Source organism: Aquila chrysaetos, chromosome 1, assembly GCF_900496995.4.
Source record: "Aquila chrysaetos chrysaetos chromosome 1, bAquChr1.4, whole genome shotgun sequence".
NCBI lineage: Eukaryota > Metazoa > Chordata > Aves > Accipitriformes > Accipitridae > Aquila > Aquila chrysaetos.
Window position 1 is genome coordinate 48,450,949 of NC_044004.1, and position 27,386 is coordinate 48,478,334.

The 27,386-nt window shown below is 37.9% G+C and overlaps 1 protein-coding gene across 2 annotated transcripts; it reads left to right on the forward strand.

Moving 5' to 3' along the window:
• MAP9 (microtubule associated protein 9) lies at positions 1-23,686 on the forward strand. 2 transcript variants are annotated; one of them, XM_030023490.2, is made up of 13 exons: positions 2-120; positions 1,083-1,179; positions 2,479-2,907; positions 5,052-5,281; positions 5,657-5,768; positions 8,163-8,413; positions 9,273-9,331; positions 9,875-10,037; positions 11,177-11,266; positions 11,987-12,148; positions 12,608-12,753; positions 13,508-13,640; positions 19,670-23,686. In XM_030023490.2, exons 1-13 carry the CDS (start codon positions 67-69, stop codon positions 19,790-19,792), a joined length of 2,049 nt encoding a protein of 682 aa, XP_029879350.1. In that variant the 5' UTR covers positions 2-66; the 3' UTR covers positions 19,793-23,686. The 2 variants fall into 2 exon arrangements, with proteins under 2 accessions (XP_029879356.1, XP_029879350.1); XM_030023496.1 differs by lacking the exons at positions 12,608-12,753; positions 13,508-13,640 and having other exon boundaries at positions 1-120.
• Positions 23,687-27,386: the final 3,700 nt, after the last annotated feature.

Genomic DNA, 27,386 nt, shown 5'->3' on the forward strand with positions numbered 1-27,386 from the left:
TGTCGGGGCTGTCGGAGGGCGGGCCGGCCGCCCGGCGCTGCCAGGCGGGAGCGAGAGGCCGCCGCCATGTCGGGGGAAGGCGCCGGCAGGCGGGCGGTGGGGCGGCGCAGCGCGTTGCAGGTGAGCGGGGGCGGCGGGGCGGCAGGCCGCGGGAGGGGAGACGGCGTCGGTGGCGTTTGTCTGCGACTGCGGTCGTTTGCTGTTAAAGCCAACACACGCACACCCCCGCAAAGGCGATTCGCTATCAAAACGAAAAGTGGGAAGCAGGTTTCCTTCTGTGTGGACGCTAGAAGCTGTTCCCCGTGCGTAAGCTGGGAAGCAGTCGCTCCACGACGGGGACAGCCTGACCTCCCTGTTCCCGGTAGTCCTGCAGAAATGTCTTTGGCTGAAGGACCAGCAGTGGCCGACAGCAGGTGCCTCGGGAAGAGCCTAAGACCCGTGTCAGACAACCTGCTCTCAAGCCTTCCGTGGTTTGTGGCTCGGGGTCTTCCAGTCTGGAGATAACCGCTGCGTTTTGCAATGTATGTGTAATCTATAAGTAAGGCCGGTTGCTTCCAGAACCCATGTAAACATGGTGTGTCCGTGGTGTCCTGTGGCAGAGTCCAAAATACCAGCGCTGGCTTGTGTGAACTTCTCCCATTGTTTTGGACCTGCCACCTGCTTCAGGTTCTTGTACTGCAACAGTCAGTGGAGAGGTAGTCCCTGCTCGCCTTCTCCATCATGCGTGACCGTACAGACCTTTCTGTTGTAGTCTTGCCGATCAAAACATACAAAAGGGGGAAAGAGTGTCACATGCTGATACAACATTGCCAAAAATGGAAAAGGGATCTGCAAGATGTTTCTTGTGAAGCAGAAATATAAATTAATATACGGAGGGTTTTTTTTTAACGCAGAAAAATTGGAGGAGTGATGACAGAGTGGAAACACTGTATTTTACTTATCCTTCACAATAATTTTCAGTTAAATGGGTTAATCTCTGTTGCTCAGTTTTACTTATGTATGTGTGGGAGAGGGGAATGAGTGCTGAACTTGAAGAGGTGAATCTTCCCTTCTGTGTGAAGTTATTTGTGAAACCATTTCAGAATGAGCTACAAGAAGCAATTTCTGCTCATGCAGCAAGAGAGCAAACAGCTGAATACTCAGACGACTTTGACAGTGATGAAGATGACATGTCAAACGGTAAGACAGAATTAAATATTTGTCCTCGTGTACTTCCCTTTTTTAATTCATTACTAGATCACAGAGAATCTTTGTGAGTCGATGTGATTTAATGTTCCAAGACTTCATATTTTAACAACTTCTAAATCACTTAGTCCTCCTCCTCTAAGTTAGGAGCAGAATTCCCAGTGAAATCAGTGGTGGTGCCAACCTGCTAGACCAGACGCAGCCTGTGCTGGTTCCTACAGTTGTGGTGCCCAGTTTTACTCCTTAGCCATATTGTTTACACCTGGATGAGACAGTAGCGCACAGTACTGTGAACGAAAGTGGACATGGGCAGAGAGAAAGCCATGTTGTTGTCTTACTGTTTTCCCAGTCTGGACAATCAGTGAATAAGGGCTGCAGGACGCACTGCAGAGCATGCTTGCCTGGCACTGTACACAAACCAGGAACTGGTTTGATCTGGCTGCTTTTCTTGGGCCAAGATGCATTTGATATTTGGTAATGTTAATATTTAGTGTACCGAGATTGGCCGAATGGCTCTTCTTCCTCCTGATAAGGTGCTGCTACATGTTAAGGGAAATATGAATCTTAAATATCATAATATATTTTTAAAAGGACTTCTTCTGTGTCCTGTTTTTCATTCACATCTGAAACATTTTTTAAAAGTTCGTGGGATGCTTTGATTTCCCTTTGCTGACAAGATTTAGAAAAAAGCTGCTCCTGCATTAAATATGTTACTCAACTATCATGACATTCTTTTGTTGTCTTCCTCGAGCATTTGAACTCTGAAATAAAGTCAATTAGAAATAACAGGCTACAGGAAGATAAAAATATTTTTGTTGAACACATGAACCTTAGCATCGGAGCAGATATCTTCTGCTAAGATTCTAAGATCTTGAGTATCTTCTAGTAGATTTCAGATGGGACAGAAGTGAAAAGAATAGAAGGGGAGGATGGATTCTGGTAACCAAACATGCCTAGCTTTGTTGTTGTTGACTTGCTTCCAGTTCTTATGGCATTGGAGACACAGGTTTTCAGAAGGGATTTAAATTGCATGACAGATAAGATTTAACAAGTGAATATTTGAAGTATTTTCTTCGGATTGGGTCCATGGAAACAGATGACAGGAAAGGAAGTAGAATAAGGATCTAGTTTGGTGGCTTTGCAGAGATCAGAGGTACAGAAACAGAAATGTTCAGAGACTTAAACCAGGAGAGTCTTATATGAAAAATACTTTTAAATTATAGAAGATGTAGTTTCTGTGTCCCATTTTTTTCCACTTGTCTCAAATGGAAGTTGATAATGTGCTGTTTTCAGGTATTGGGGAAGAACTTAATGAAAATAATTCAAGTGCTGAAAGCACTAAGAAAGCAGTTGCTGTTGAGAGTCCTCTCTCAGATGATGATGCTTCACAAAAAGCAGCAGATTTGGAAAACGAAGCTGCTGATGACTTGGCTTTATCCTTTCATGAAAAGAAGCTGCAGCAAGTAATGCTTTTAGAAAGTGAAAACATACAGGATGACAGAAAAGATGGTGAAGAAGAATGTTCAGAAAGTCAAAATGAGGGTGATGACAGAAAAAATAATGAAGAGTGTTCAGCTGCTGAAGAAGTACCATGTGATAATAGTGAAAGTGACCGCTGTAATGACTTGCCTATTCATGAACTACAGAAAAAAAGAAAGCAAGAGGTAAACAAACCAATACCAAAGCCACGGATGCACAAAACAAGAAATGCTTCAGCATCAGGTGAAAAGAAACCATTTGAATGTTGTTTCTGCTGCTTGCTTAGCCATATTACAATATTTTAAAGTATTGTAATTTGGGTTATTTTCTGTGTTAAGTATCAGCTGCTTTGGCTTGCAGGCAACTTATTCAATATTCTTCTAAAAGTACATGTTTCAATAACCTCCAGCTGCCAGGGGGTAAACGGAACCAGTGTGGGCCAAGCAGCAGGAGGTTCCTATTTGCTTTTTCCTTTCAGGAGGTGAGAAACAGCTGTTTGGGTACTTAAAGTCCAGTTCTCCGTAAATGCATGTCCATGGAAGGTGTAGGAGGGCTGCAGAGTTGCCTTCTCTGCCTGCACATAGCGCAGAAAGCCATATTCACACAGTGTCCATGGCATCCATGCACCCTTTAATGGAAAGCTCCTTAAACAGACATCCCTTCTCTATGACCAGTGAAGCTGGACCACAGTGTTCACAAATACAATGTTGAAGTCCTGATGCTGAGACATCATGATGCTGTATTATTAACAATGTCAGAAAATGAGCTGTAACCAAAACATTTATGAATGGTAGACATCATCACAAAGTTAAAACTTCAGATGATCTTTTACTTGGAAGATACTGAGCCACTTGGGATGTATAGTCAAACACGTAAAAAACCCCGAACTTTAATGTTTCATTATAACAATAGCTAATTCATTTTAATACGCAAAGCAGAACTTGAAATTCTGCTAATTGACTATATGTGCTTTTACAAATTTAAATGTCAAAAGACTTCATATTTTTTATCTACTTCCTAATATAAGAAGAATTTGCCCTGTTTGATGTTGAGAGACATTTATGGCTGGTCATTACCTGTGATGGAAGATTACAACTTTGAAATTGTAGAGCATGATTAGTGATATCAGCTCCTTTTTTTCTTTCCACGTGATGGCACCAAAGTGCTAGATACTTGAATGTGGAGCTGGGCACTGAAGATGCCTCTCTTTCATGGCCAGTATGCCTGTGTAGTTTTACACTGGGAGAAAAAAGTTGTACTCTTTTTCTTCATGTGAATCTAAGTAGTACAGTGATACTAGCATATTGTCTTCAGTAGTCAACCATTGTAAATTTTCTTATATTGGATAAATTGATCTCTGTCCAACAGAGGAGGTGACTATCCAGAGATTAATCAGCTTTTTTTGGCTCCTTTGACTTTTCTTGTGATTTACTGCATGGAAAAACTGTTGATGCACTTGTAGGAATATTGTTGTGATCTCTTAGCTCTCTGCACTTCACACTAATTGCATAAGTAGACTTTACGCAGCTGAGTATGCTGGATGGGCATGGTGATTCTCCCATTTCCTGCAGCAGATTTGTGTGAACTAGGACTTAATAAGACATGCTTCTGTAGCAGTGTGCAGAATTAGATAAGCATTTCTATATGGATCAGCATACGTAAAGAAAAATGCAGGTAGAAAGCTGTTGTATGGCTTGATCTTGTTAGTGGCAGGGCAGAGGGAAGAAAAAATGAAGAAGGTAGGATTACTAAACAGGAGGAGGGTGAGGAGCCAGAGGATAGAAATTTGTAAGAAACAGTTGCACAGTGGTTCTGCTGCTCAGTGACTGCCTTAGGGGAGAGCAGAGACATCATTGAATAAGCTAGAAATACACCCTCCTCTTCGACTGCATTTCTCATGATGTCTCCTCCTACCCAGGGTTGTTCTGTTCTGCACCATGCAGAGAGGAGCAGTCTTCCCTTTGTATCTTTGCTAGTAGATAACTGAACAAGCAGAATAGCAAAAACGTTTTCTTACGACAGCACTATATTAGATACATGCTCTCTTCTATATTTATGAAAACTCTGTCTGTCTCTCTGACTGTAGATAAGCCCTTGAGTATAGTTTCAATATATACAGAGATAATGATAAATGGAGAAAATAAGTTTGTAGGTTGTCTATGTAGAGATTATATTAGAAGCTTTAAAACTTTCGTTAAACTTTCTGAAAAAGTGTCTGTAACTCTTTATATAGCTGTATATGGCCTAGTGGTGTTAAGAAAGCTGTGCTATTATTTAAATAGCTCATTTAACTGAAAATAGTTAGTTGAATCTATCTTGGCAAAATAGTGTTCCAGACTAAAATGTCTTTAACTAGACATAACTGAAACTATAATATTTATTTTCAGCTGAGAATATCAGCATTCCTTCATTAAATAGCTGCTACAAACCATCACCTCAACCAAGAAGTATGTTGAGAAAAAGTGGTCCTGTGGAAGATAATGAGCTTAATAGGTCAGAAGGAAAAATAACTTCTAGAAATGGATTTTCTTCGTTTTCAGCACCATCATCCCTAATTACTCTGAATGCCCAAGCCACACCCAAGAAAAAACTCCTTGCCAAAAGCCCTAATTCTGAAGTAAGAGAGTATATGTGTTGTTTTTTTACCATCTACATTGGAAGCTTTAGAAACTAACTTTTATTTAGCTGACAAAATTTTGGGGGAGAAAAATAGGACCAAAATAGGAGTGGGAAAAAAAGTCTTTGCCAGTAGCGTTCTTATGTAAGGGCCAGATAAGAAAACATTATTCTTTTGCTTTCTAACTAGAAACAGGATTTTGTGACGGTTTACAGCCTTACGTGTTGATTGGTTTCATTTCTCCAAATGTAAACCAAGAATTAGCCTTCTCCTAGAGAGTTCTGAACATTCTATCAAAGTATTATAAAGTCAAGTTAAATTATACTGATTTGTTATAAATTGCTCACTTGTTTATTTGTCACTTTCTGATCTAAGGGTCCATGGCTAGGAAGTACTTCACCACCATTTTCCATTAATTTTACTACCCACAATGAAAGATCTGGAGACTCCAATTTACTGATGTGTGGAAAAGCACCACCTGTAAAAGGTAGAACTTAGATATGTACAACCAGATAAATGTTACCTTAGTAATATCTAATGTTCCAAACCAAGTCTTCTTAAAATCAGTGCCATTCTTAATTTCCTTTCTACTCTCTTTCCGTATCTTTCTCATGCCCTTGTGTCTCCTTCTGTTCTGGTTTTGAGAATGGCCCAGCCTCATTCGTGCAGTTATGTCCAAGTACAGTATCATCCCAAGTATTGAGAAATTTGGCCCTAGAGGCATCCCAGGAATGGAGAGGAACAGATTAAAGTTGGAGAATTTAGGTTTTATACTTTGACTTATGTCAAGTGTGTGCATCATCATCTAAGCATCTTTGAGACTTACAAGTCATTGTGATTTCATTTCCTCTTTTGCAGTCAACATGACTAGGGTAAACCTTTCACTTCTTCCTGCACCTTTTCCACAAAGTTTAATACAAGCTGAGTAGCGCTTTTCTACTTTTTTGGATTTGTGAATCCCTAGCAGTTCACAGGGGATGTGCAGACCCTTTGAGAAATATCAAATCTGTGGGCTTCTCCGCAGTATCCATTGAACTTACCTTTCTTAGTCCCCTTTTTCAGACTGGTTACAAAAAATCCATGGACCCCAGGTTAAAAAACACTGGAATAGGCTGTTAGACACCTTTTTAAATTTGCTAAGGGAATCATGCTGAGGGGTAATTTGCTGTGCACAGGACTGTAACAGATAGGTAACATATAGGCTGTCAGATGCAGCAAGAAGAATGCTGTCTGTATGGCCTATGTAATGTCTATATGCTGCAGCCTAATGAGATAAAAGATAGGACTTGGCTTGAAGAATTTAGTGCAGAAAGGTGAACAAAAGTTGAAAACTCAGGCAATGTACTAAATAGTAAATAACAAGTAAGCTTAGATCTGTGTTTAATTTCAGTTCTTTTATATATTTTGCTGATTCCTCAGATTAGAAAATTTGTTTGGTATAGCTTGATGTTTTTAAGCATCGTTAATGAAACAATGTCTAAGGAGAGTTTGTATGGGGAAAAGGATATGGGCATCAGTGTACGGGAATGGGTAGATTCTCCAAGTGCAGGGACAGCATAAGAGGAAGAGGATGGTAAAGGTGGTGGTGTCAGTACAAAGGAAAACTTAGAAACAACAATGATATGGAGTCTTCAACAAAAGTGGAGGAAAGGGATTGGAAAAGATTGTTTAAATATGATGCTGAAGTGTGCAGGTGTAAGAATTCCAAGCAGACTGATCAAACTTGTGTAGCTTGAATTGTCAGGAAGGAAACTACAATAATAATACTTACAGATTTTATTCCCAGCTAACCATGGGAAGGTTAGTATTTTGTATCCTCTTTGCAAACAGAGCCAAAATGACTTGCAAGTGAAGTTCTGTGAAGTTCATGCTACAAAGCGCTCATAGTAAATCTGCTGTCGCCAGTGTTCTGTACGCTAAATGCTGCAGCTGAATTAGGATTGTACAGTTTCAGATGCCTACAGTTTATATACACTTGTACTGTCTAGTAAGTGTAAAGTAAAATATGAAAGTTTACATATCAATAGAGGGTAGAAAATGGTTCATATAAATTCAGAATTCTTGTCACCTCGAACTTACCTCCGTCGTTGTAAATCTAGGTTAAATTTCTTAGATTGTCAGCATTGATATTCCTTTCTTCAGGTAACTTGGAGTTAATCTCTCATCCACAATTTATATTTCTTTTAAGAATTCCATCAGAAAATTGTGGAAGACTGTAATTTGGAATTTATCATGGCCTTTTTTGGTTTATGTCTGAATTGTTTTACAAATTTAGAACTTTGCATTAATGACAGTTCAGATCTGATAAAAATGGTTTTTAAGTTTTATTGATAAAGTGTGACATAAATGACAAGTTCACCACTTAGGCATACTTTTAAATTGAGGTGACATTTTATTTAAATCCCCACTGCAGAATCTTTCCATTATTTTGTTGTGTCCCCCACACCCCTAAAAAACACCACACAATGAAAGTGTTTTTTTTAATCCAAATTGTTGTACAGACTTCATTAGTAGTTTGCTAGATGTCAGAAAAGCTCTTGCTGTCATTGCAATGGCTCTTGCTTTTGGTTTCTGCACTAGAACCATGTTTGGGTGGTAAGGCAGATGAGAAGTTTTGCCTTTGTCGTGCTCTCACATTCTATAACATTCGTTAAAACTTCAGTTGACTACTCCAGTCTTACATTTAAATACAATACAAGTGAATACTCTTATTAGTCCATATAGTTTTTAGAAGGAGGTGTACAGACAGTACATTATATTATCTCAGATTTAGTAATATGTTTCATAAGCAGATGGTTTTCGTACAGAAATAACAATACTCAGAAACGATGGAATTCTTGTTAATGTGTCCTCTCAATCTTTTTTCTCCTGTTAAATCAAGATCAGAAGAAGATCAGTACCAGTGACTTGAAACTGGAGGACAATAGTGGAAAATCCTCTTCTGTGATAGAAGTAATGATGACCACAGTATGTGAGAAAACAAAGAAATTAGAGAAGTCAATAGACGACAGTTCAGGTGAAACGGTGAAAATAGTGGAAGGGCAAATACTAACTGATACAATACAGGAGGTATCAGCGAATGATCAATCTGAGCATGGGGAGGCAAAGAACACTTCAAAGGACTCTGTCAAGGTATTATTCATATGTGTTTTTACCATTGTTTAGAACAGCGTCCTAGAAGCACAGTGAAAAGTTTTGTAAAGTTACTGTTGGTACCTTAAATGTGTAGAACTCTGTTTATAAAGCTGACAATTTATCTCTGGGTTCTAGAGCTGAGGTTCTTACAAATTCTGTATAGTTTTATGGAAGATGTAGGGAATGCCTTTTACACAAATAATTTAAACCAGAAAAAGGTATTGAAATGTGTGTTTCTCCAATCTTAAGGAAATACCCTTATCCAAGTGAAAGTGTCAGCTCTCTATTGTGAGGTTAGCTGAATTGGAATAAGCAGTGTATGTTGGCTGAGGATGGAATCCATGGTGTGACTTGAATAATGGATGAGATGCAAAGCACTTCATGCTTTATCATAAGAAAGAAAATACGTAGATATATCTATAATTGTTAAAGCTAAATATTAAAAATAGTTAAAATACTGTTGATATAATAACAGGGAAACCCACTACCCAGCTGGGTTCTTTTTATTCCTTTGTATTTCTAAACTATAGACTGTATTTTTACATAATACAAAGAAACATTTCTAGGTGCCATTCCAAAAAGATACAGGCATTCTGAAAGTTTGTTGGTTTGGGTTGGGTTTTGGTGTTGGGTTTTTTTTTCTACTTTCTTACCCTGTACTGTACCCTTTCTATATTAGAGTGGGTTTCTTGCGTATTTTTCTAACTTCATAGAATATCTCAACTTGGAAGGGACCCATAAGGATCATCAAGTCCAACTCCCACCATTCTTGTTAGCTTGTAAAAATCTGTTTCATCCTAATCTAGTTCTGTTGATTGAAGACTCTATAATTTTACTTTTCCTCTGTGTTTCTTAGAAACTAGGTGAAACAAAGGAGAGAGTTCTACAAAACCCAAAAGCTTCTTTGTCTGTCAGGTAAGAGAAAGTTGCTATGTATCACAGTCCGCAGAGTGTGAGATGCATGTAAGTGCCCTGACAATGCTGCTTCACTCTCATTTTCTGTCAGCACTGTCTTCACTGTCAACAACCTCCAACTATCTGTGGAAAACAGTTTAGTAGATGTGGCATGTTACTATAACCCTTCCTCAGGGTTATATCAGATCAGACTCCAAGTCTTTTGCCAGTGTCTGTGATGAGTGTGTGCTACAGGATCCACCAATGAATCCAGTCCATGATGTCTTTACAGGTTTTAAGCTGTTTTGTAGGTGAAAGTGTAAGGAATTTGTAAACTTTCTTGGGCTGGATATGTTGAGTAGCGGCTTGTTTTGGCAGTAATAAAGCCCTCAGAAGAAAACGGGCTTCTTCCTTCTTTCCTTTTCCCCTATCCCCAGCCAAATGCATGTACAAACAGAATCACAGTAACTTGTGGTATACACTGAAATAAAAGGAACACTACTTGGTATCAGCTACAATAAATTGAAAGATCGTTAATATGTTTGTGTCTTGGTATTTTTATAGGGCTCTGTCTTCTGCACACTTAAAGAAAAAGACAAAGGCTACATCAGCTACACCTGTTTCATCTCAATATCTGGGAACATTAAAGGTGTTGGAGGATAAACATGTGCAGAAGAACAGTACAGAATTTCATAAAGCAGATAGTTTACGAGCAGCTGTTTTCCAGGTAGATCTTAAAAACAAACAAATAAAAACTGAACAAAACAACCAACCAACAAAACTATGCATATAAAGGTCCTGTTATAGGATTCAACACCCCTTATTTTCTTGAAATCAATATTTCTGAGTGTATTCCTTGCATATGATTATAGGTATAATAATCCTTTTATTCTGTTGGCTATGCCTTTTCATCAAATTATGAACTAAAAAACTAGATGAGAGGGACCGTGGTTCATAATTTATTGTGTCAGACTATTTTCAGACAAATACACTATTTTCCTTTATTTCTACTTCTTCCTTAACATTAGTAAGAGTGTGGTTTAAAGTTTCTTTTCCTGATATGTTCTATTCAGTTGGCATTCAGGAAAAGTGAAAACTAGTATTCTCTCTAGAAGGATAATCTATGTGAATTCTGTGTAGAATTTCATAATGATTAGTTTGTGGGTTCCAACAGATTTTTGCTACTAATCTGTGTGAGAAAAATTTTCATTAGCAGATGCTGTTCATATTGGTATGTGTTTTAATACTTGTTATGGTTCTAAAACAAAATTTAGAACCTCAAATCCGTATTTATATTCTTTCTATAATTTTTAAAGGTAAAATAGGCTTCATTTAGGACACTTGTATCTCTAAGCAGCATACCAAATACATAATTAAACCTTGAAAATTTAAGACTGGTTCTGCAAATGTCTTGTAACACTTTAGGGATGCCTGAAGTCTCACTTTTCCCAGTTGGATTTTATTCTCTAATTATAGGTATTTGCAAGAGAGACAATAAATGTAAATTATATTCCTATATACCAAGTGATAAGAATCTTTATTCCATTCTTTTGGGGTTTTTTTTGATGCTTACATTTTTTGGTGTTTTTTTGAAGATTTTTTTTTTTTAAAGATCCTTCAGCTTTTTCATATTTTGTAGCTATGATTTTAGAACCTTACACTTTTTTGGTCACAGTCTTTGTGTGATCACAGCTTAGTCTTCCACATGGGGTCATTATTTAAGTAGCACATGGAAGAATTAAGAGTAATTTTGGTGGTCATTATATTGGTGTTGCTCTAATAATATTTGGTTGTTTTAACAGAACTTTTTTAGTTATATCTTAAAAAGACTTTAAAAGTATAAAAGTCTTCTAATGATTCTTCCAGAATTGGTTGGAAAAGAAAAGGGTCTTTCTACTGCAATTAAAGAGAACTGAAAAGGAGAAAGCTGAAAATCTAAGGAATGATACTGAAAAGGTTTGTTTACATTCTTGTTTAAAAGAAGTTTGCAAACTATAATTCTTTGAAGTATGCTTGCCTGTGCTTTCTGCCTAATTTCATCACTCTGCTATTCTAAGGCATCTGGTTTTCTCTAAATAGCATGAGGTGAGTTGAAACAGTAAATGGTGTGTCCCACTTGTTATGATTGCTGTAAAGGCTGTGTGGCTGATGCTTCCTTACACATTTACATAAAGTATGTTAAAAGTGTGCTCCTTAGATTAATTTTCAGGTTTGTTTACAAAGACCTTGGGATGCTCAACCCTTCAGGTCTTAAGTTTTAATTTGTCATCTGTCAGAAGATGAGTTTGCTCCCTATCTCAAGAGATGCTTATCTACAGAGGACTGTATTTTGAATAGTACCATACACAATTCCTATATTTGGCTTTTAAGTATTTAGTACATTTCGCTTCTAAGCATTTAACATGTATTTCATATTCTTCCACACATATTTTGCGGAGTAGTTTGTCTCATTCGATTAAGTTAAATTAAAAATGAGCATAAAAGAAAAACACTTTATATAGTTCAAATTTAATTTTGGGTGTTACTTGGACAACTTGGAATGTTGTCTGCAAATCAATTTCCATTTCTTTATTGCTCCATCTAATCCTACATTTGGCAATGAGTTTAAAACTTACTATTTCAATTATAGTTTTATATTTAAGTGTATTTAAATGTAGACTGTTATTTTCAATCTAGAAAGAAGCTGTTAAAAGAGAGGAAGCAATTGCATCTTTTGAAGCCTGGAAAAAAAAGAAAGGAAGAGAAGCAAAGAAGTTAAGTGAAAAAAAGAAGCTTGAGGAACTTAAGAAAAAGAAAGCAGCAGAACAGAATGAGGAGAAAACAGAAGCAGCACGGAAGGTGATGTGATATATATACCTAAATGTGTATTGGATATGGTTCAGGAGGTTGTTGAGAATAATTTTGATTAATCCAGCAAGAGGTGGAAACGAACTAGATTCTAAAATCTAAACATGCTGAATTTTTGAAGAAAGCTTGTATAAGATTCTGATCTGTTCTGTTGGAAGTATGTAATGTTTATATTTGTACACAAACAGGCATTTTTCTGTATTTGGATTCTGTGAACTGAATGTGAAGTAAACTCCATACAAATACATTGGCAATGAACTATTATTTACTGGGAGAAATAATTTATTCTTTTTAGGTATAGTGATACCCACTTCTGAGCAATGCTACAAACACATATTCAAAAATTGGAACGTGTAGAAATTACAAAAAATAATAGTACAGAATAAGCAAGTGGAGTATTGACAAAAAGGTGAGGGGTAAGATTTTTAATGAATCTGTGGGTTTTTTTAGGCATTTGAAAAATGGAAAGAAAGTAAAGTGCAATATTTAAGAGAGCAAAGGAGAAAGGAAAAACAGTCTGAAAGAATCAGGAAGAAGAAAGAGGAAGAACTGGTTGCAGAGAAGAAGAGAGACAGCATGTCAGCAGTTGAAAAATGGTACTACTCCACTGGGTTTTGGAATATCATAGTTTCCCAAATCTTTGCTTATAAATGCAATAGGTCTTCTGTGAGTGCTTGATGTGCTTTTAATTGGGAGACAATGGCATGCTTGGGATCAGGCTCTTCGGTCCCATTGGAGAGCAAGTATAACAACGAGAACAAACTGTACAAGCTTTTTTCGGTTTGGTAACTTAAATGCTTTCCTCCCCAAAAGGCTACTACTGTCTTAAGCCCAGGTGGAGATACTGCAACTGAGCAGTACAATTCATGGGGTAGTATAATGTCTTATGTGGTTAGTCTCATGCTTCATTACTAAGCCATAGGAAGGAAAGTAAATCTTTATCTTAAAAGTTTTGTGGAATACAATGTATGAATGTAGATGTATTCAGGAGCAAATGAGATGTGTCTGCTGGAGAAATTCTTTTGTTAGTTTTACAAGCCAAGAGTTTTCACAGACCATGTGCAACTTATTATTACCCACAGAAGTTTTGAATCTTAATTTTTTATATGATACAAAATACATGAGAAAGTAATACAGAAAAGGTGATGCCATAATAGATAGAATAGCAGGTTCAATTATACCTTGGTGATATAATATATAAAGATGGACTTTGAAGATTTTAAATATATCTTCTTGGTCTTTTATTAAATGCATAAAATATCTCTTTTGACTTAATTTAGTTAATCAGTCACAGATGCAGCATTTAGTCTGTTACATGATGATCTCCTGTTCTTCACTGTCACTATACAGGAATGAAAAAAAGGAAGAATTTATAAAACAGAAGAAAGTAGAAAAAATCCTAGAGAGAAGAAAGCAAGAAATACAACAGGCAAAGAAGGAAGAAAAAAATATAAAGGCTATGGAGGAATATGAAAGATGGCTGGTATTTTTTTTTTTTTGCACTTTGTCAAAACCAAAAAGATTAATGTAGTAGTAGTAGTGAGTGTGAACACTTTTGTATTGTAATATTCGTGGGTTTTGATGCTGTTATGAGAGAGGCCAGATGATGGCGGCATTACATAGCTAGTCCCCCAAAATTCTTGAGCAAAATGATGGTACAATATGGTGGGCTTGATATTTAGCATACGTGGAAAATATATTCTCCTTACCAACATGTCATAGAGTTTTGTATTTCATAGTTAGTCTTAATTTTTTGACATTCCATGTCAGGAGCAACCATCTCTGAAGGGCCAACTCACCACAGCACAAAACCTGCAAAGCCAAGCAGTGTCACCAGCTGCAACAGTGAGTGCATACACATTCAAGGAAGCTTTTAAAGTGGAGACTTGTATACCTTAAAATTGGCAAAAGTGCTTGTAATGAGGTTTGAGATTATTTCCATTTACTAGAAAGGTTGGAACTCTGATGCTCCCAATTATATTTTTCCTACAACAGCATTCTTTAGTCACAGTTGTTAAGCGGTAAACTAATCTAGTACTCAAGTCCCAACAATAAGGCAGGTTTTTTTTCCTTACTACAGAAAGACAAACTAGAAGAGAGATCACTAATATTCTTAGCATATATTGTTTTCTTAAAGACATATGACTTGCTAGTTAAAGGAAAACCTGTGGTTTTTACCCTCACCCTGTGACACAGTCATTCATCATACTGACTTTCAAGGTTTTCTTAGTTGGAGAGTGTTTATTCTGTTGTCTCTTTCTTGATTTTTGGCATGCATCCTATACATATGGTCTCTGTTGCCATTTATAAGAATGGAATCTTGCAACTCAGCTGGCTTAAGGTACTTACAGGGGTTCATTTGTACTGTCAATAGCTTAAAAAAAATCTTTTCCAGAGTCTCGAGTGGGCTTTCTGGCTTTTTTTTGGAGGCAGGATAGATGAGAACTGAGGCAGGCACATGTACAGGTGTGGGACAGATTTTGAAAGGACAATCATCCTTTACTTGGCTAACTCAGAAATATGCAGTTACATAAAACAGCAAGAGCCTGCACGGTTTCCCTTCTCTCGATTTTCAAACCTTTTTAGTCTTAGGTTTAAGTCTTTTAAGATCTTCTTTGACCTGGTCCCGTTTTGGAATACCTCTGATTTCTGTAATCATTGGCAAGAAGTGTTTCCTCTGGTCTCCTTAGTCAAGTGATTTCCAGCTCAGTTTTGTCAAATGATTAATGTCCAATCTTAGATTATTTCTTGCTTAGTCAATATTCCTGGTTCCCAAGGAAGGAAGTACTATGCTTTGAGTAGTAGCTAACACTGTTCATGTATGCTCCCCTTACGGAGACTATCCTCAATTAGCATACCTGTACCAAAACATGAATATTACCTCTCGTTGTACATTTGGCTTCCTTGCTGTCTTGGACTCTGTACGAAGGTAAAAAAATTGCCCCTTTTTTGGGGAATGAAATATGCTGCCTAGCACAGGCTCCCCTGTTCAAATTGTGTATAAATTCCTGAGGTCATCGCTTCACTTCAGTGGGATTATTAATATAAATTTTAGTAGTTGGAGGAATGACCAGATCTACATGGATGTACATGTGTCTACATGAGAGGAGCAGTTTGAAAAATAAGCAGGTGTTGGAGGATGTGATAGGTATTAAACTGGTTGGCAGAGGTACCTCTAAAATTATCTCCTTTTCCATGTCTATGTGCAAGTGCTGATGGATGTGTCTCATGCCCAGTCTTCACATTTTTACTTTCATAACTTATGCTGGTTTTTGCAGCTAACACACGTTTATTTGATAAAGCATATTGGGCAATGGCTCTGTCATCGTGTTTGGCCAAAATATTATCTCGCTTTGTATAGTAATAGAGAAAATACACACCTTCATTGAACTGCAGGAGAGAAATGCCTTTAAAGTTGTCAATGTATTATCAAGGGAACTAAGATGGTATCTGCCTACAGGTAGATAAAGAGGCATCAAATCTGAGAGGGCAGAATTGTGGAAGCCTTTTAAGTATATTATTTCAAATAAGATGATTTTTGTTTGAAGGGAAATAAAATAGGAGGAATGTAGTGGAAAGTATTCTAATATGTTTTCATTAACATTGTACAGAAATAAATGTGTAAATTCATCCTCAGCTTTCCTGAACCAGGTGTTGACCATAACGCATGGGGAAAAACGGACATAAAAATCTGCTTGTAGTTCTTCTAAAATATAAGAAACATTCTGCTTTTATGTTAATGGAAATTCTGTTACTTATACTTCTAGAGGTTATTGTGTGAGTGTTTGATAACATAAGTGCATAGAGAAGATTACTTTTTAAGCCTGAAAATAAATGCCCTGAAAGAGGCTATTAACACTTGTAAAATACTAACATAAAAAGGATAATCTTGTATTGCTGAGGAAATTTAAGCTTCTGATTTTTTTTGTTTCTTTCATAGTATTTGCCTCTTGCTACTCACCAAGTACTCTTTGAGCCAATCTAGATGTTTTGCTTGATAAATGATCATTTTTTACTTAATATATAATACCAGTGTCTGACTCTTGTCATTGGCATGCACCTGTTCTGAGGAGTAGAGTGTGGAGAAGAATCATGTAGAAAGTTTTTAATGACAGATCAGTTTAGTTTCCATTATTTTTGAGATAGTAATCTTGATACCTATTTTCTGTAGAGAAAAGCGAGTATCCTAGATCTGTTATGTTCTCCATTTTATGTGGTAAACATTAACCTAGTATGAGTTGATGAGAAGTAAGGCTGCTCTCAAATAATGCTTGAAGATCAACATAGCAAGGTTAAATGCCCTAGAAGAAGTTTGAAGTTTTACCTGGAGGTTGAGCATGCTCAACACCTATTTTTGGCATTCTAAAGCTGTTTAAAAACATCAGGAAATTATGTACTGCATGAGTCTCATGGATTTGTTGCTTTTCTGGGTTAGAAACAGCTGACATGGGTTATTCATTTCATGTGGTTTAATAAGATCTATCTGAAAATACTTTCTATATTGGAATTTTAATCTCCTGGCATTGCAATATGTTAGAAATAAGGCTGTTATTGTTACTCCTCTTAAATATTGTAAGGCTTCTGTACTATCTAAAATTCAATTATTATGTGGCAGTCATACTGCTAAAGAATGTGATCTTCCCAGAATTTTGTAAGTGAAAAATGTATTCATCATACTAGGCTAGTGAGTTGGAAATTTCCACAGAGAAATCAAGCCATACAATCGAGTTGGTCTAGTGTATGACAAGCTATAGTTATTGATTTCATCTTTCACTATTTCTGTTACTCTTCTCCTGTTAGTGCAAGTAACATCTTGTTTATTATTTTAGGGAAGATTTATATCAGTTACGTCTTGTGAGAATGTGAACTGTGGTTAGGACTAGAAAATAAAAAGCTTTGTGTGTGTTGAATGCAGGGAAGAAGCCAGTAAGTCTTCATGTCAGATTTAATCTTTAAAAGCAAGACTCTTTCCTTGGCACTGGGATTCATTCATGAAAATTGGATCTTCAAACCCAAACATTCAAAACTGAGACATGATTAAAAAATCCAAAGCAACTTTCATTCCCTTCCTGGGTGGGTGTATACTTTATCTTTGGGTTGGGCTTTTCATACATAAGTCGGTTGTGCAACATGTATTCAGTGAAGAATGCTTTATAAACATAAAATATGCATATTTCTTTGTAACACGTGACTTCTAAAATAATTGCCAATACTGCTACAGTAAGGCCTATTTTTAATGAGTTTTTAGTTACCTGTCCTGATGTGTCTTTGAATGTCAAATACAAATTCAGATTCTAAGATTTGTAGAATATGACTAAATTTTTGTAAGAATAAATTGGCTGGATATGTGCAAATACTCCAAAAGAGGAACATGAATCATGTATGTGTTCCATTGCAGAGCACATTCTTCCCAAGCTCGTCAGTACTGCTTGCACATATCTTGTCGTCTTTTTTGAAAAATATTACTGATAATGCAGACCCCTTTCCCCTTAGGGTAATAACCAGTTCCCTTTAAGAATTCCTGAAAAAAAGGTCTTGAACTTGTTCTAAAGATGCAAAGCCACTAGTGGTGTTCATCCGAGGAAGATCTCTGTGGAAGGAGAAAGAAGGCAAAAGTGTATGGATGACAGAGAAGAGTCAGAATCTTACAGTGCTACAAGCCCAGTTTGTCTCAATTACTCCATATAATCCAGAAAGATACAGTTTGTATGAAGAAATAATATTTTTTTATTTAGACTAACTGTGATGAACTTTTGTATTGCTTGTTTTAGTAAAGGGTATTACTTCTCCATGCAAACTTTGCCTTGCTTTTTATCAGCTTTACTAGTAACAACATGAAATAATTGTGTTTATTTAGCCAGACCAGACATTTCTAACAGAATTGGATCTTCAGATTTATGTTAACAAAGACCTAAAAGGCCTAGATTGAAATCAGATTGATAGGGTTGATGTTTCAGTGCATGTTATGCTTTTTAAAATTTTTTTACGTATCACATGTATAGCTAGCATTAGTACAGTTTGACTGCTGCATACGTGTAAAACGAGAAAAATTCCACTCAAGCTCCTGTTTTTTACCATAACGCTTCTATCCCCATTTACCAGTCTACTCCCTTAGCCACAGTTACTTCCCTATTTCTCTTTTCAATTATGAATAACAGGCAAACACTGCTAGGGTCTTGGGAATTTGCAGGATATACAGTGTCCTCAGAGGGGTAGGATCATGGGTTATCTGAGAGTGCCAGTTACCTTACAGCTGTCTTCAAGGAGCAGTACTTCCACTGCAATGCATACATGTGAAAATATGAAATTTTTATGTTTCTTCAAAATACTGGCTGATAGGCTGCAGAAGAGGAAAGGACCAAGGTTGGATTTGGCACAACTGATGATGGTTTTAAGCCTGCATATCCACATTGCATCTTTACTACCAATGATTTGTATGCCAGCTGTTGGTCCTAGGAATGAATGCACTGTTCACATGCCAGAAAGCCAGCTGCTCAAGGACCTTTTATCCACCTGTCAAGTGGGGCACTGTAGGTTATGGTCTGGTCCATAATGTCAACCTTGGTTCCATCAAGAGAGAAACTACTTTAAGTCAGTAAGTGGTGTGCTCAGGCACGCACCACAAACTTGCAAGTACGATACAAGGAAAATTTGCACCTATAAAGAACTCTCCAGTGTACTAAATTGCTAATGCAGATGCACCCTTAGATGCTGGTCCTCACAGTGGTGAAATGGCAGTCATCTTTGCAAAGAAGAATGCTTATCTTATATAGAATGGAACAATATAAAAATTTGGAAATAATTATAAATAATTGCAAATTTTTTTTTGAATGACAGGTATCTTGAAAATAATTAGTTAATCAGGCACAAAAAGAATATTGCAAGTATCTTGCTTATCCTTCATCATCCTAATTGCCCATTGCTGTTTGAAACAATAGAAAATATCATCAGAACCTTGCAGTGTTTATAATATGTTAGGTAGATATTTGTTTATAATTAAATTGTTTAATTCCCAGTTGGTTCTAGTACATGGCAAGTGTGATTTAATAAGTACAGAAAGTTACAAAGATGCATCAGTGCTCTCATGTAATGAGAACAACATATTTAGCACTGTGATTTAGGTATCCTCTTAAAGAAAAGAAGTAATTAAGATGAGACTAATGATATACAAGACAAATACAGTACCTAATCCACTAGGCCTTCTGTTGGGCCTTTTGTTTAGATAGTGCACAAAACCAGCCCATCCTTGAGATAGTCACCTTAATTGTAAATGACACCAAATGTGCAGCCTCTTGTGTTGCATTGTGCAATGTGTGTGACTGAATCCCTAGAAGGGATGCGCTAAGCTCCAAAAGGCAAATCTCCATTGCATGTTAACTTTTCATTTTACTCAAGAAAGGTGTAACAATAATTGTAACTTTTCTGTTGGTGGAGTTGGTTTTTTGGTGGGGGTTTTTTGTTTGTTTGTTGTTTTTTGTTTGAGGTTTTTTTGACACATCTTTTCATTCTCAGGAAAAGAAAGAGAGGAGGGAGCAGCTCGAGAAGAAGCAAAAGAAGTTGAAGGCTGTCCATGGGGATGTAGTGCCTTCTCCCTGGAGTCCACCTGGCAAAGTCACATATTCAAGGAATTACTGAGCAGTCTGTTGCCTTCTATGAGAAGACATGATCCACAGAGTTATGACAATGGCTAGTCATTATTTCAATAACAGCTGATTTTCACTGAATCCATTATAGATGTTGCATCCTTTCTTTTTGGTTTGTCATCTCTGCAGTTTAAATAGATCAGTTGTCCCTTTCCATTGCTTTAAAAAAATGTATTAATTTTTGTAATTCCACATTTAACTTAGTTTTGCTAAATCCTGTGTTACTTTGTTCCTTTTTGGTGAAAGTGTATATTCAGGATACATAAGGCCGGACTTTGGCATTTTTTTCACCCAATAAGTAGCAGAAGGGTTATTTTTAAGTTACTAGGCTACACTGCTGGGGAATTAAGTCTGGAAGAAATGCTTTGTGAAGTGGGGAGGATGATGGGCAAGATGTTGGCTCTTTTGTGGTGATAGAAGACAAACGGCTAAGCAGTATGGTAAGGGGATGTCATTTTCATACATGAAGAGACAAGCTACAGAGAACATAATATAATTCTTGGAGTATGTTACATTATGAAATACAAAAGTAGCTTTTAAATTAAAACTGCATTAAGCAGAAACAGGATTTCATGTGGCCAAAACCAGTCAGCCATGTGATGGTACAAAAGAATTAAACTGTAATCCATATAATGTAAAATGATCCAGGACTAAGTAAGACTGTAGCTGTTAATTCCATTTCAGGTCTTCATACACATTCCATAGATTTCCTGCTTCCTACAGGAAACAGTGGTTTTAGAGGCATGTTTTGCAGTTCACACAAAATCTTACACAAAAACTGCAAGGGCAGAACAGTGGTACTCCTATGAGGCAACCTTAGACATTGAAAATAACCTTTTTGGAACTTAATTTAAAGGCTTCTGTGGTTGTTTGGACATGATCAAGTACATCCTTCCCCGATATGTTTTCATCATTGCTAATGAGCTAGTTGCTATAGTAAATTATTAAAATTTCTTCTGTTTTTTCATGGCTATTTGCCTCACTATTGGAAACAAAGGCAAGACTACATGTCTTTAGAGATCTTCAAATCTAAAGTCAAGCTGTTAGTAATGTTTGTATTTTCTTATTTGAATTTTAATAATCACTCCAGATAAGATTTGCTCCTCAAGTGTGTATTCTTAAAAAAACCTACAAAAACAACATCACCAACCAAGAAGTAAAAAAACCTAGTCTTTAAATTATAGATGTATTTTCTCAAATGAGAATCTTGCTCCTGTTTAGACTGACAGCCTCCTTGGGAAGTCGAAGGAGCGTTTGAGAAGTACACTTGCCTTTTTCACTCGAGTCTTATGCTGTTCATAAATCACTGAGATACTTATGAATTCTGCATTTTATGTAACACTAGGGCATCTCCTCAGAAAAGAAGAACCACAAGACCAGCAACCAGATGAATTTCTTTAGTTTCCTGATGTTTCTTGCTTGGTTTTTTATGCTTTAGTGAGAGCCACTGAGGATTTAGAGGTGTTTGGTTTGGCCATAACTGTTTCTGCTACCGGAATGCTGTACAGGTGAAATTTATTGCTGGTATATATGTAAAAGTAAGATCAGAACAATATCTATTCTATCTCGTTGTTGAATGTGGTCCTGTTCATTACTGTCAGTATGAACTCTCGTTCTGTGAATTCCTAATGCAGACCTTTTGCACAGTTTATGACAGGCAGAAGCAGGTGCTAGAAAGCAAAAAGGTAAGATACATTTGTTACAACAGTAGGTAGTGGTATAGTTACCATCATTAACCTAATTTCTATTGATAAACAAGTGTAGAGAAAGGCTTGTAAAATTTACAATATTTCTGTTGCATAGAATCTGTTGACAGTGTCAAGAAGTATTTGCTAATCTTGAGAATAATGGAGAGGTTTCACTAGTAGTTGTGCTGGATTTGTGTACAGCCAAATCATCTGACAGGTCGGTTTTGATCCATTGTGAGGAGTGGCTGCAGATTTGATACAGCTTCTAGATTATGAAGTATTTTTATTGCAGGATCACGTTTGAGTATATTGCCTGGTATTTTACATTGCATGTCTCAGCTTCCAGTTGCCTTTCATGCACCTTGTTCATGGTAGCCCTGCTGTGTATTGGGATTTTTTGCACAGGTCTCTGCTGGTCCTGCCTCTTGCTTTAAGTTCTGTTTCTTCCTCAAAAGACAATTGTACTGGACCTGGCTTTTATTCTTTTATTTGTTTCTAGCCGCCTGTCATTGGGCTGCTCACCCAGAAATGTTGTGGCTGGAACAGTTTTTGTTCCACTGAAGACTCTGTAGAGAAGCTAGGGACCTTTAGAACACCCATCCTTTGATTACATACAGTCTGTGGTAATGCGCACTTGTCTTCCAGTGGACCTTAATGGCAATAGTGACCTTTTCACCCCTTCTATGAGATTCAGATTTGTGCCAGGAGTCATCACTTGAATGCTGAACTTCTGGGTAGGGCAGCGTTCATATGGGTTCATGCTAAGCTCATCTTTTTTCATTTGGGAGGAGGAAGACATTGGTTGAGAAGAGGAGAGGGCGGGAGAGAGGCTGGAGCTTTCAGAAGCACCCCGAGGCCTGCAGTCTGTTCTTGCAGGGCCCCTGGAGTCTGGCTGCGTTCCTAGGCCACTTGTGTTTTTTCTTGTAGGCTCTCTTCATAGTACCCACACTCAGCTTCCTGCGCTGCAGTGTTGCAGTGCATTGCATTACCACAGAAGTTCCCAGTTAGGGAATCCTGCGCATTAGGTCTTTTTGCAGAGATCCAGCAAATCTAGATTTTTATCTGGCTTAAGCTAGGCTGTAGCACAGATATTGCAGACAAGTGAATATGGGGCTTTCATAAACTCTGGGACTAGCTGTGGCTGTTACCTTATGACCGATCAGGCATTTTTTCCAGCAGTAGTGGTATCACAATGACAGTATTGGCATCCAAGGAGAAAGAATCCACTGCTGACAGAAACTTTCAAGAAGCTGAGGAGATGCCCAGCCAGAGCAGCTTCAGTGGGCACCCTAAGAGGTAGGGTAAAATTACACATACCAGCAGGAGAGGTAGCAGAATGACAGCACAGGCAGAATGCAACAGAACTGCCAACTCAAAATTGACCCACCCAAATTTTATGGGAAAAAATTTGAATGAATTCAGGCATTTAGGCTGGAGCAGTGAGGTGCATCATTGGTCCTCTAGGCTTCTAGCACTTGGAACGTTGAATTCAAGTTTAGTGTGTTAAAGTATAGCTATAATATCATGGGAAGATGAAATGTGTAGCAGACAACAGAGTTTGCTGTACAGCTGTCATGATCAAATCAGGAGAGTCTGAGGCAAAGCATGCAGCCTGTGAGAAACAAATCGTCTGGATCTTTACTTTTGCAGTGTTCAGCTAAAGCAAGTAAGGCAGGTCCCTATGCTGACAGGCCTGTAGTTGAGGGATGCAAATGAAAAGTATGGTAGAGGTGGTGGCAGAGCTAAAAAAGTGTTTGTCATGTGCCTGTGCCTGAACTGAATACTGCAACCTTACTGGCTTTAAGCCTTTAGATGATTGGATGGAAAATTTTTGATAGAAGATAGAAGTGGGAAGATGTTGGTGACATCTTTCAGAGGAGTGATATACCTGGCACTCACATAAATTCACAACTTTTCAATTAGAAGAAGATGCTGAAGATCTGTAGACATGGAAAAACAGTTGATACAACCGTGTTTAACTTTCTTATAAAAATTTTGGAAGCTTTGTCTAATTTGACATTGTAAAAACTTGGACATGTTACAGCATGATGCAAACGTAGAAAAAATAGAGCTGAGAAATATGAACATATGTACATTAATTTATAAAAATGTACATGTATCTGTATAAATCCTGTTAATATGTTTATTGATGACAGAGGGAAAATATATTGTATTTAATAAAGTATATTTTATCATAATGTCCTCCATGTTTTCATCAGATCCTAGGATATAAGTCTCACATGCTTTAATGCATGTAAATGAACTAGGCGATGTCCCTAAGCATAAGCTATTCTTTCATCACTGTTAATATGACAAGTAGACAGGGAACTGTATCCCACTGAAGTTGGAGCTTCTGGCACTACAGCTCTCTCCTCCAGCTCACTGACACCCACTTTTCCTTGCTGCCACACCAGTGCAAACAAACATTTCAGGAACGCAGGGGTTTCCAAGTAATAACCTGGAAGATGATCAGTATCTATAATTTTTTTCCAGAGTGTTTCATTCAGGCATTAAGTTGTTGCATTGGTGCACTAAAGGGGCAGGTTGATGATAAATAATTTTCTATTCCAATTCTCTTGTTCTGGGTAAGAAAGATTGTATGCTGTTCTCCATCATATCTTCTTTTTCTTTCATATTCACAAAGTATTAGATCATCTTACCTGGTCTGTGTATCATGCACTGCTACATTTCACTCGGTTAATTTTCTGTTGAACTGAGTTACTTGAGTCTGACTAACGGGGATGAACTAGTTTGGGTTATGAACGCTGATGGCAGCCTTGGCTACAAGTCAAGAGCTGGACTTGCTCCAGTATGTCTGTATCTTTCTTGCACTGGGGAGCCCAAAACTGAACATGGTGCCCCAGATGCAGTCTCGCACCCAGATGCAGTCTCACACATGCCAAATAGAGGGGAACAATCACTTTAATCAACCTGCTAAATACACTTTTGCTAATACAGCCCACAATGGTGTTGGCGTTCTTTGCTGTGAGAGCCCATGGCTGAGTTATGTTCTGCTTCTTGTCCTCTGGTACCCTTAGGTCCTTTCCTGCAAAGCTGCTTTCTATCCTGTTGGGGCTCAGCCCATACTGTTGCATGGGCTTATTTGGCCCTACATGCAGGACTGACTTTATTGAACTTAGAAGTTCCCATCAGCCTGCTTCTCCAGCTCCCTCAGAAACACCCTACTTGGCTCCATGGACGTAGCTATGTCCACTTAGCTGAAGTCCTCCTCTGTTCTGTGTTCCTCTTTAATCCTTTAGTGCCTGAGAGCAGACCTCACCAGTGAAAAAAAAAAAAAAAAAAGGCAGAAAAACTCACCAGGTACCTCAGCCTTTTCCATGTCCTGAGTCACAAAGTCACCTGCCCCCCTGAGCAGCAGGACCACATTTTTATTTCACTATCAATATACTTACAGAAGCCCCTCTTGTTGCCCTTCAAATTCCGTATGAGCTTTAACTCCCGCTGAGCTTTGGTTTTGCTAAATCCTTCCATGCTCGCTCAGGTAATGTCTCTCTTGCTGCTGGGTGGCAAGTACCCTTCACCATGTGTGTGCTTGCTTACTGTCTGAACTCAGGCAGGAGAGCCCCATTCGTGCATGCTGGCCACCTGTCACACTTGATCCACCACCTACGCGTCAGAATGGGCTGTTGTTGTGCTCCGACGAGGATGTTCTTGCAGGTCAACCAACTCTCCTGGGTCCCTTTGCTCTTCAGGGCAGTCTCCTGTGAGATCCTGCCAAACAGATCCCTGAACAAACCATCATCTTCTCTCCTGAAGGCCGAGGTTGTGGTTCTATTATTTACCTTGCTTGCTTCTTACACGATCGAAAGCTTCACAATCTCAGTTGTGGCAGCCAGGCGGCCATCAGCTTTCACAACCCAGACAGTTCATCCCTGTAACCGTGCAATAACTAAGCTCAAGTCCCAAGCACCTCTTAGGTCATCAGCACTTCCACCTTCAGATCTCTGCTGAACCGTTGACTTTTAAAGAACAATTTCTAGAATTTTAATAACACTTATTGGTTATATTTTCCCCTAATGGATAATAAAGTAATTGCAAATCTCTTACCTTGTTATTTCAGCCTGGGGCATGGAGAAGTCTGCTCATATTAGACTGCATTCAGGCAGCTACATTTTCAACATAGCACATAATTTTAGCACCTACACTTGAAACAGAAGAAAAGTGCTAGTAAAATCCCTTGGTATTGCAACGTATTTTTCTTTTTTTACTACTATTTTATTTATTAATAGTCTTTTTCTGTCATGCTTTTACTTCTGGGTAGATTCAGACTAGAACAGTTGAAAGGTTTTTCATTAATTCTTCATTTAAAGACGAAGTGAGAACTCCCATTATAGGTTAATCATTTTTCATGAATAGAAATATAAAATGAATATATATTCATTTTCATGAATATAAACTGGGATGTCCAGTCCTTGATGATAACAAATGATAGGAGTATACCATTGTTTTCAAGCATCGTTAGCTCTCAACAAGTGAAGTAGGACATTCCACCATTTAACTGTTTTAGTGCCCAGGTGTAGCACAGATATTAACAATAGTACCCTGGTTGACTTAAATTTTCCGTTGCACCTTTTAACATGGTGTAATACACTGGCCATCCATCCCCATATGCTGCTTTCTAACAAAACAATTGAGGGAAAATAACAGGAAAAAAATTTAGAGGAAGGGAAAATATTCAAGCCGTCCTCAATCTATTTCACTTTCTTGTAGAAGAATCTGCAGAATCATGGAGAATAAATGACATTTGAGGAAAAAAAACCTTCTTAGCTACCCTGAATTCCTATACGCTTCTTAGCACTTCTAATATTGAAGTATAATGAGGACGTGCAGAGTTGATTTAGCACCTGGTCTAACCAGCTGGTCATGAAACCCTGCAGGTGGGCAGGATAACTGCTCCCATCCTGAAGGGCTTCTGGGAGATCTGGGGATTGCAAGTTCTGCTCCCTGCCACAGGCAGGATGGTATCCACTCTTCCCTCCCCATACCAGAAATACCTTTTCACTGACAGCTGTAGGCAAAATATGAGCAGCAGTTAACTCAGCCAATAACTAACCACCGCAGATAAGTTTCTAAACTTCCCAGATTTTACTTTTGTCTAAGTAGACCCTTGTTGATAGGATTTTTATTGCTTAGATTGTCTGCCACTGAAGGAGAATGTTGTCCTTGATTGAAATGGGAGCAGGAAAGATTTGTATTGCAGAAGGTCAGGGAACGAGATGAAGACGTTCTGGCTTTTATTTAACCTTTTTTTTGGTCATGGTGAAAGAGAGGATACCAGTGAGAAAATAAAAGCAATCAGTACCATCATTATTAAATTTATCATTTGTAGAAACATTAGTGGTTATGAACATGGTCCTGGATACTGCACAAGCAAAATGGAAAGATGACTTGCCACAGAAGGCTCCCCATGCCAGAAAACACATAATGGAGATTTAGTGAAAAGCGCAAGGAGAATGAGGATGGTCTTGGGAAGGCAGCAGCAGTTTCAGAACAGCAGCCATGGTACAGCTCCTGGCAGTTTGATTTCACAGTCCACCAGCTACTGTCTTTGCTTGCTATCTTGCCTTAGCAGACAAAGCCAATGTGCTCATTTTCCCCTTGACTCTACTGCTGACTATGTTGTCAAGCATCCTCTGGTTTCCTTTATTCTAATGTACCAAATTTCCTGCCTTTCCTGCTTAAGATACCAAATAATTCTGTCCATTCTTGCTGTCATACAGCACCTCCAAAAGAGATCAGTCTACTCAAAGAATGAATCTGCCGTCAGTATTGCTGTACAATTTAAAGTATTATTATGGCATTAAACCCTAACATCAGCTTGATACTTATTTTCCCTTAAACAGATGGTAGTGCATCAAGCTGTTAAATTTCACTGCA

Excerpts from the sequence above, each read along its gene's own strand:
- MAP9 (XM_030023490.2), top strand. The coding sequence starts at position 67 with ATGTCGGGGGAAGGCGCCGGCAGGCGGGCGGTGGGGCGGCGCAGCGCG. Across the intron at positions 5,769-8,162 it reads AAAAGCACCACCTGTAAAAG|ATCAGAAGAAGATCAGTACC; the intron begins GTAGAACTTAGA and ends TGTTAAATCAAG. Across the intron at positions 9,332-9,874 it reads AAAGCTTCTTTGTCTGTCAG|GGCTCTGTCTTCTGCACACT; the intron begins GTAAGAGAAAGT and ends GTATTTTTATAG.